Source organism: Natator depressus, chromosome 15, assembly GCF_965152275.1.
Source record: "Natator depressus isolate rNatDep1 chromosome 15, rNatDep2.hap1, whole genome shotgun sequence".
Taxonomy (NCBI): Eukaryota; Metazoa; Chordata; order Testudines; family Cheloniidae; genus Natator; species Natator depressus.
Genome location: NC_134248.1, coordinates 255,957 through 265,789, shown reverse-complemented (window position 1 = coordinate 265,789; position 9,833 = coordinate 255,957). Strand labels below are relative to the sequence as shown.

General features: G+C 51.4%; 1 protein-coding gene across 2 annotated transcripts in view; it reads left to right on the top strand.

The window, feature by feature from the left end:
* Window positions 1–938: 938 nt before the first annotated feature.
* TCN2 (transcobalamin 2) overlaps window positions 939–9,833 on the top strand; it is a 30,302-nt gene continuing 21,407 nt past the window's right edge. Inside the window, exons 1-2 of one of the 2 annotated variants that reach the window (XM_074973313.1) lie at window positions 939–1,047; window positions 3,818–4,054. In XM_074973313.1, the coding sequence (XP_074829414.1) occupies window positions 3,988–4,054 (67 nt within the window). In that variant the 5' untranslated portion in view covers window positions 939–1,047; window positions 3,818–3,987. The remainder of the gene's footprint in view (window positions 1,048–3,817; window positions 4,055–9,833) is intronic. The other variant, XM_074973312.1, reaches the window with a different exon arrangement.

The following is a 9,833-nucleotide window of genomic DNA, read 5'->3' as shown; positions in this document are numbered from 1 at the left end:
ATTTCAATGGGAGATTCAACTTCCTTTATAGAAGCAGAACAGACTCCTGAAACTCTTACCACAAAGGTGGTCCATAGACATGCAAATAGTCCCATTGTCTTCAATGGGATTGATCAAATGATTAAGGGTTTACAGGATTAGATTCCAAGTTTGTAAATTGTTCTTGATAAAACTGACAATGCCTGAGCTGTCAGATCAGAAGGAGCTTCATTCGAATAAAGATGGGCAGATGTGTGATAAGTCTTAGCTCTGTTGCTAAGATGGGGAACATATTTTCAGCAAAGTTCTTGGCAGATTCCTGAGGCAGCTGGTTTAAGGTCGTCAGTATATTCTTCACTTATAGTTCTCTCACCCACAAAGCTGGAAAATGAGGCATTTGTTTTCTTTTTTTTGCTGCTCCAGTTAGCAAAATGCATGTTAGACTAGTTTGGCTGCAAAGAAGAATTCTGTGTACACTGGGGACAACACCTGATACCTGTCAGGCTGCAGAACTGGGCTGACATCAGAATCCAAACATCCGCTGGTCAGTGCAAGCAGGGGCATTCCTCTAATGATTTGGACTTGATGTGATGCAATATGACTGTTATGTATAATTCAGACCAATGGGGAGAAACCGAATCAAAAACACTGTTTAAACACCGTGCATCCCGCCCCCCTCCCCTCTTGAGGACTCCTGACCAATTTAACAGCACAATACATATGCTAACAAACTTAAACAAAGCCTTTAAGTTTGTTAGTATACGCATTGTGCTGTTAAAGCCATATAAAGAATGCAAGCCCTCCCTAGCCGCGTTCTGCTCCTTTAAGGGTGCGGGGCTAGCCCCAAGTCTTTCCGGTACTCTGTGCCCCCTAAAATCTCTTGCCCGTACTGCTGGCTGGGGAGTTTCTGTTTCTGAAGCAAACAGCGGACTTCAGCAGCTGAACTAGCGGAGGAGAGGTCACATGACCACAAGAGACAAACGAGTGAAAAACAATGCCTTGGCCAGCCTCTGTTCTGCCTCCGGGACCCCTCTGTGCTGCAGCCAGTTTACAGAGCAAGGAAACAGGGTAAGGACGTAAACCAGCCTCCCTTTGTAACAGCTTGTGTTGGGTCCCCCTGTCCAAAATCCTAAGGTGGAAGCATTCCAGGGCAGAAAGACCCCCAAACACAACGGGGACTATTATTGCAAGTAGTTTTAGAGCCACTCAGGCTCGCAGACCAGTTCCAGGTCAAAAGACCCTAGGTTTTAGTCAAAGCTCCAGGCAGCCAGGACTTTCAGGGGTGATCCTATTATCGGGTGGAACTTGTGTCCCCTGCTCGTTTTGTTTAGTAGCAAGACAGGCAGATTTCTGTCCCTCTCTGGGTCCTAAAGAGCACCGGTCTGCTCTGGGCTGGTGTTTGCAGTGCACATGCCGTTGTTAAACACTTAGCATGTCTCTGGTTTTGTTCCAGCAGGATGAAACCCAGCAGAGGGGATGAAATGTTGTGTGGCTGGTTCTATGCACCTCTCTTATTGGCACTAGTGGTTGGGGCTCTCTTGTCCCATCTTGTAGGGAAACCTGCAGCAGGAGAATAGTAGGGAGCTCTAGACGTTGAAGATCTCCAAGTCTCCGGGGCACCATAGCATCTGGAGCAGGAATTTTCTGGCCCACAGAACTGGAAGGGGACCTGGCTTCCCTACAAGGAGAGTGTTCCCAGATCCTGTGAGTTTGGGGGAGCCCTGGAGACTCCATGCAGCAGGCCAGCCCTTTGAGAATACATCCGAGCCCTCCCTTTATGGGCAATTGTGCTGTTACAGGCTGCAAAAGCAGGCGAGAAACCCATGCAGCAGCTCCTAGTGGGCAGACAGAACAGAACAGGACACAACAGTGATAACTGCTATAGTGGGATTTGTGCTGACACCTGTCAATCCACTGTTTCTTCCTGGCCATCCCCCTCCCTTGATCCCCCCCACCACACAATGTTTGCCTGGCCTGCAGAAGGGCAGACATTGCCCCAAAGAAGAGTGAATCCCTTAAAAACAATTAAAATGCACCAATACTCATCACTTGCTGAATACTGTCCGGGCCTGACTGTTACAAGTGTTGGCAGTTCCGTAGCTCTAGTGCTGGAACATGCGTCACCAGCCGTGTCCGCACAATCTGTGCTGCTGCTTTATTTAGGGGTCTAGCTGTGAGGACGGTAAAAGGAGCCTTCTGTGTCCATGACAACTGCCGGAGCTGGTGAGCTCTGAGGCCAGTGAGAGGAATGGCTACTGCTCAGGAGGGCCGGGGAGGGTGTGCATCTGGGTAGAGATTGCATTTAATGCTACCCAAGAGATTCACAGTCAGTGGGGCTGAACTTTGGGTTTATTGGGTTAATAACCACAAATAGTGAGCCAAATGCTGCAGTTAGTTACACCTGACCCGGAGATGTTCCCCGGACTTCGGTAACTGGAGTTCTATCCCATAACTAAGGCCAGGATTCAGCCCGCTGTCCCTACATATTCCCTTAGCACAGAGGTGGGCAAAGTACGGCCCGTGGGCCACATCCTACCCGCAGGACCCTCCTGCGTGTCCCTGAGCTCCTGGCCCGGGAGGCTAGTCCCCGGTCCCTCCCTCGCCGTCCCCCCTCCTCCGCAGCCTCAACGCACCATGCTGCCCGTGTAGAGTATTAAACTGCTTCACCTGGGACTGTGCTACGGCAGCAGTTACGGAGAGCAATTTACTACACTACGCCCGCACAACGCTCTGGGCGGCTGGGCAACGCTCTGGGCGGCGCCGCCAGCCGCCGGTGCTCTGTGCTGTGCGGTCGGGGGCAGGGAGCAGGGGGGCTGGATAGGGAGCAGAGGAGTTCGGGGTGGTGGTCAGGGGGCGGGAGTGTGGATGGGGTCGGGGCGGTCAGAGGGCAGGGAACGGGGGGGTTGAATGGGGGCAGGGGTCCCAGGGGGGCAGTCAGGAAGGAGGGGGGTTGGATGGGGCGGTGGGAGGCAGTCAGGAGCGGGGGTTCCGGGGCGATCAGGGGACAGGGAGTGGGGAGTGGGGTGGATGGGGCAGGGGTCCTGGGGGGGCTGTCAGGGAACAGGGAGGGTTGGATGGGGCAGGAGTCGGGGCGGGGGGAGGCAGGGGGTGAGAAGCAAGGAGGGGCAGATAGGGGGCTGGGGCACAGCTTGGCACAGCCTCCCCTAACCAGCCCTCCATACAATTTCCGAAACCCGATGTGGCCCTCAGGCCAAAAAGTTTGTCCGCCCTTGCCTTAGCATGTGCATAACCCCAGTGCTATTGGCGGCCATGTTGATCCAGCCATTTTTGCTTGTTGCTGATGCTCTTTCCAGGTCACTGTCCCAGCCCATTCAGAGCGGGGGGCCTCATTGGCATGCAGCAGTTTTCTAGCTCTGGGACATGAAAATGGTTTGAGTGGCTCTTTCCCTCTCCCCAGCTCCGTGTCCCTCATACCCGGCACCCAGAGCTTCTCTAGCAGGTCACAGGCATTCAGCAGGCCAGACTCTCCCCTCACACTTGTGTAAATCAGGGGTAACTCCCGTGGAGTTGGTGGATTACACCAGCATGAAACTGACTCGTTTGTCAGGGCTGTCAGACCCTGCATTGTTCTGCTGTTGTTTACTCAGGAGAAGGGGCTGAGAGCCCCAGCCTGCCTGGTTAAGAGGTCCAAGATACTATCTGTATGAGGACAGGAGACTGCCCCTGAGGGCGGATGACCAGGAGGGCGCAAAAAGAAGCAGGAAAGAAAATCAGTTGAACCTCCTTATCTCTGCTCCTAGCTCCTTGCAGCTTTGGCTCTCTGGGTTTCTCTTCATTTCACACTCAGACAAAGTCCTTTCTCTTTCTGCTGACTTAGCCCCTGAACCGGAGCAGAGGATCCTGTTGCGACACTTCCCTGGTTTAATCAGTGACCTCATAGGAATCGGCTCAGCACGGCAGCCACCAGGCTCTGCAGATCAGTGTGTGGTCTCCCTGTCAGGGCTCTGATCACCACCTCTCCCCATTCCCTTCCCTGCTACTGCAGATATGGGGCCCAGGGTGTTGCAGCTCCTTCTCATCCTCCATGTCTTGGCCCTCCCGGTCCAGCTCTATGGTGAGTACAGAAGCTTTCTACACACATTCTTCCTGTACCATGAGGGACTTTTAAAGGCACCTCGCTGTTTCTCCCCACTTCCACTCCCATGCGTGCATCGATTAACACATGCAGACCCCACCGGGTAGATGGAGGCACCTCTCTTCTTCCCATTAAATATAAACCACTGCTGAGTACTGGTGCTGCAGTAGGGGGTGCTCTACCCTGTAAGTCAGTACTGAAGCAATGCCCCAGCATGGTGCTAGGAAGTCCTGTGACATAACAGAGCTCCCGACTGTTCGTGAGCGTTAAAGAGTCCAGGCGGTTGTGTTGAGATCGAGGGTGTTAGTCCTGATATCCTCTTGACCAAATCCCCTTGTGGTTTTAAGCCAGGATTCATCACGTCCTGCTTTAAACTGTTGTGTAGCTTTGCTGTATGCTGGGAAGTAGATGCTGCCTTGTGCCTTCCTCTCCAGAGGTGGCTGCTTTTCATTAGTGGGTGGCATGATTTGCATCTTCTGGGATTCTTCAGGATGGAAAGCATTGTATAAATGCTAGGTGTTTTTCTCTTGACTGAGAACGAGCTTGAACTCCCTGAGAGAGCCCAGGTCTGCCTGTGAGCAGCCCAAGGTTCCTGCATGTCTTGCAGGCCTGGGGGAGTATTGCATATGAAAGGAAAGTTATACTTGTTATACTTGTTTCAGCTTGTGTCTGGCTCGCTTGGTTTTTATTTCCTCTCCATTTCTTGGAGTGTTGACGGTTTTCCTCTGAGCTGTAAGAGGTGAAAGGCCTTCAGACACCATGGCAATGGGCACTGTTTACGGCCCTGGATAGAAAAGGTGCAGACGATAAACTCAGTGTTGCATTCCTTTTTCACTGGAGTGCAGGACATTTTATAGCTAACGTTAAGGCCGCCTGTGGGAGCAAGCTCTGCTCTTGGTGTGAACAAACAGCTTCTGTTGAATTGGGAGAGAGCCGGCATCCCAGTGCACTGCTCTCCCGCTTCCCACACCCTACGTTTTTTAAAGTTAATTTAATACTCTGAGGTCCCTGGAGACCACCTGTCTCTATCTGTGCCCAGAGCAGATGCAGCATGGGCAGTGGCGATGGATGTCTCCCCCTTCCGAGTGCCTAAATCCTGACCTGGAGGGACCTCCTTCCTCTAGTGGAATGTAGGGTGAAAGCCTGGCCCCACAGAAGTCATTGTGGGTTTTGTTACTGAACAGGGGCCAGGGTTTCACCTTTGGTTTCGATGTCTTCTTGATCCTTGGCCCCTCTGCTGAGAGTGCCAGCCAAGGTGCCTAGTAGTGCCAGTTACGATACCCCCCTGGGGGTGAGGACACCTGTCCCCTACAGAGTTGTCCAAGACTCCCAATGTATTTCATGCAGACCACCAGCCAGATGGAACCAACTTTGTCATTGCTCACTTGGGACCAGATTCCAAGGGGTGGCTTAGAGTCGAAAGGCTCCGTATCTCCTTCCCAGTCCGCTCAGCCATACGGTCCTCTAGATTAGTAACATGCTAGTTTCATACCCATGAGGTCACGTAGCAGGCACATTCCTTAGGTGCATTCAGCCCTTCAGTTATTCTTTTAATTGTGCATGGGCCATGACTGCTGGCTTCTCTCCCTGCTGCCCCAAGGTCAGAGTCTCTCTGGGAGGAACCCCAATTCCTGCTTTCCAAGGCTCAAATCAGGCTGTCTAAAATAAGACTGCTCTCTCACCAGCTACTGGAGAGAGGCACTAGAGAAATAAGGCTCCCCTAGATGGGTATTGCAGGAATCTGTGTCAAGTAGACCCAAGGCTTTAGTTCCAAGACTTTGCTGGAGATCCCTGAAGAATGTGACATAGCACAGAAAGCGCTGATCAGATTCAGCCACGGCAAAGTCGTCCATCTCAGCTCTGTGTGTCCCAGGAAAGCCCCATGTGCAGCCAGAGCTGCTGCTGCATCTCTTTATGAGGGAACCTCTCTTCTTGTTCTCCCCCAAAGCACCTTCCAGCCCCGCTGAAACCAAAGCAACTGACCTTCCCAACCCAGACCAGAGGGGGGTGCAACCAGTTTGGATACAGTTGCCCTGTCAGTAAGTCATTGTTTCCTTCCCTCTCATGTTAACAGCCTCCAGCACCTGCAGGAGGTGGGCTGTTAGCGAGGCTGGCTTACTAAATGAGATTTAACATAGACTGTATAAAGCACCATGCATCTGTACTCCATCCCTTCCAGGCCATCCATGAGTTTGGCCTCAAATTTAAGGTAAGGGCAAAATTCTGAATTTGAAAAGTTTGAACCCAGAATGTTGGATTCCAGCCTAAGGACTAAGCTCTTAATATGTGTACGTAAAAAACACAACCCTTAGGGGGTTAGTGTTAGCAGGGACTGAACCAGCACCCTCCAGAGCTAGAGGCATGAATGCATCTTGCCTGTGCTAAACCCAGATCTGTGAGTGTGAATGCTGTCACAGGCTCTTAAATCTCTCTGTGGCTCAGCCACTAGAGAGAGCCCTATTGTATGAGCCTGGGTTACATTTACATGAAAGCTTAGCCCTGGTCTATGCTGAAAACTAGTGTTGGTATAATTACGAAAATCCACACCTTGAGCGACACAGGTGCACTGACCTAACTCCTGGTGTAGGCAGCGCTATGCTGACAAAAGGGCTTCTCCCGATGACACAGCTACCACCGAGGGCCGTCCTTAAGCATACGCAGCATACGAAGCTGCATAGGGCACGAAAATTTGGGGCACCCCTGGGTCTTAGCCCTGGTCTACACTACGAGTTTAGGTCAAATTTAGCAGTGTTAGAGCGATTTAACCCTGCACCCGTCCACACGATGAATCTATTTACTTCAACTTAAAGGGCTCTTAAAAACAATTTCTGTACTCCTCCCCCGACAAGGGGATTAGCGCTGAAATTGACCTTGCCGGATCGAATTTGGGGCAGTGTGGTCACAATTTGACAGTATTGACCTCTGGGAGCTATCCCAGCGTGCTTCATTGTGACCGCTCTGGACAGCACTCTCAGCTCAGATGCACTGGCCAGGTAGACAGGAAAAGGCCCGCAAACTTTTGAATCTCATTTCCTGTTTGGCCAGCGTGGCAAGCTGCAGGTGAGTGCAGATCTCATCAGCAGAGGTGACTATGATGGAGTCCCAGAATCTCAAAAGAGCTCCAGCATGGACCGAACGGGAGGTACAGGATCTGACTGCTGTATGGGGAGATGAATCCATGCTATCAGAACTCCATTCCAAAAGATGAAATGCCCAAACATTTGAAAAAAACTCCAAGGACATGAAGGACAGAGACTATAACAGGGACCCGCAACAGTGCCGCATGAAACTTAAGGAACTCAGGGCAAGCCTACCAAAAAAACAGAGAGGCAAACGGCTGCTCGGGGTCAGAGCCCCAGACATGCCTCTTCTCTGATGAGCTGCATGCCATTCTAGGGTGTGCAGCCACCACTACCCCACCCCTGTGCTTTGACTCCGTCAATGGATTATCACGCAACAGGGATGCACGTTTTGGGGACGAGGAAGATGAGGAGGAGGAGGAGGTTGAAGATAGTGCACAGCAAGGAAGCGGAGAAACCATTTTCCCTGAGAGCCAGGAACTGTTTCTCACCCTGGACCTGGAGCCAGTACCCCCCGAACCCACCCAAGGTGGGCTCCTGGACCCACCAGGCATAGAAGGGACCTCTGGTGAGTGTACCTTTGTAAATATAATACATGGTTTAAAAGCAAGTGTGTTCAATGATTAATTTGCAGCCAGCACAGCTACTGGAAAAGTCTGTTAACGTGTCTGGGGATGTAGTGGAAATCCTCCAGGGACATCTCCATAAAGCTCTCCTGGATGTACTCCCAAAGCCTTTGCAAAAGGTTTCTGGGGAGGGCAGCCTTATTCCATCCTCCATGGTAGGACACTTTACCACCCCAGGCCGGTAGCATGTAGTCTGGAGTCATTGCATAACAAAGCATGGCAGTGTTTTCTGGCATTCAGGCAACATCCGTTCTTTATCTCTCTGTGTTATCCTCAGGAGAGTGATATCATTCATGGTCACCTGGTTGAAATAGAGTAATTTTATTAAGGGGATATTCAGAGGTGGCCGTTCCTGCTGGGCTGTTTGTCTGTGGCTAAACAGAAATCTTCTCCGCTGTTAGCCACGCGGTGGGGGGAGGGGTGAAGCGATCATCCCAGAGAATTGGTTGCGTTTGGGGGGTTTAGTTGGGTTTGTGCTGCATGTTAACTTGAAAATCGCAGCCCTGCCTTTTAAATTGCCAGCCCATTTTAAATGGCCAACCCAATGGCTGTTTGGTATGGGAAATGGGGGCGCTGCTGTTTGAAACCATTCCCACATGTTATGAAGGTTAAAGAAGCCAAAAGACTGTGGCTTACCATGGCTGTCTGCAAGCCGAATTCAGTTGCCCGCCAGCCCTGCGTGTGTGATATCTCACACCAAACTGGCAGACCCTCAAAGTAAGAGGCAAAATGTGACCTTGTACCGAATGCACATGTGCTATGTAATGTTAACAGCAAGGTTCACCCTGAAAGAGTCTACCCATTGTTCTCTAAAATGTGTCTTTTTAACTACTACTCTCCCTTTTTTTTCCTCCTGCAGCTGCAAATGTTTCAACGCTCCCCCTATCATCTCCTTCCCAGAGGCTAGCAAAGATTAGAAGGCGAAAAAAACGCACTTGCGATGAAATGTTCTCTGAGCTCATGCAGTCCTCCCACACTGACAGAGCCCAGCGGAATGCGTGGAGGCAGACAATGTTAGAGCCCAGGAAAGCGCAATATGAACATGAGGACAGGTGGTGGGTTGAAGATGATAGGTAGTGTCAGCTTGCTGACAGAAGGCAGGAGTCAATGCTGAGGCTACTGGAGGATCAAACTGATATGCTCTGGCGCATGGTTGAGGTGCAGGAAAGGCAGCATGAGCACAGACTGCTGCTATAGCCCCTGCATAACCAACCGCCCTCCTCCCCAAGTTCCATAGCCTCCTCACCCAGACGCCCAAGAACGCGGGGGCGGGGGGCCTCCGGGCACCCAACCACTCCACCCCAGAGGACTGCCCAAGCAACAGAAAGCTGGCATTCAATAAGTTTTAAAGTGCAGTGTGGCCTTGTCCTTCCCTCCTCCCCCACCCCTCCTGGGCTACCTTGGCAGTTATCCCCCTATTTGTGTGATGAATGAATAAAGAATGCATGAATGTGAAGCAACAATGACTTTATCGCCTCTGCAAGCGGTGATCGAAGGGAGGAGGGGAGGGTGGTTAGCTTACAGGGAAGTAGAGTGAACCAAGGGGCGGGGGGTTTCATCAAGGAGAAATAAACAGAACTTTCACACCGTAGCCTGGCCAGTCATGAAACTGGTTTTCAAAGCCTCTCTGATGCGTACCGCACCCTCCTGTGCTCTTCTAACCGCCCTGGTGTCTGGCTGCGCGTAACCAGCAGCCAGGCGATTTGCCTCAACCTCCCACCCCGCCATAAACGTCTCCCCCTTACTCTCACAGAGATTGTGGAGCGCACAGCAAGCAGTAATAACAGTGGGCATATTGGTTTCGCTGAGGTCTAACCGAGTCAGTAAACTGCACCAGCACACTATTAAACGTCCAAAGGCACATTCTACCACCATTCTGCACCATTCAGCCTATAGTTGAATAGCTCCTGACTACTGTCCAGGCTGCCTGTGTATGGCTTCATGAGCCATGGCATTAAGGGGTAGGCTGGGTCCCCAAGGATAACTGTAGGCATTTCAACATCCCCAACGGTTATTTTCTGGTCTGGGAAGAAAGTCCCTTGCTGCAGCTGT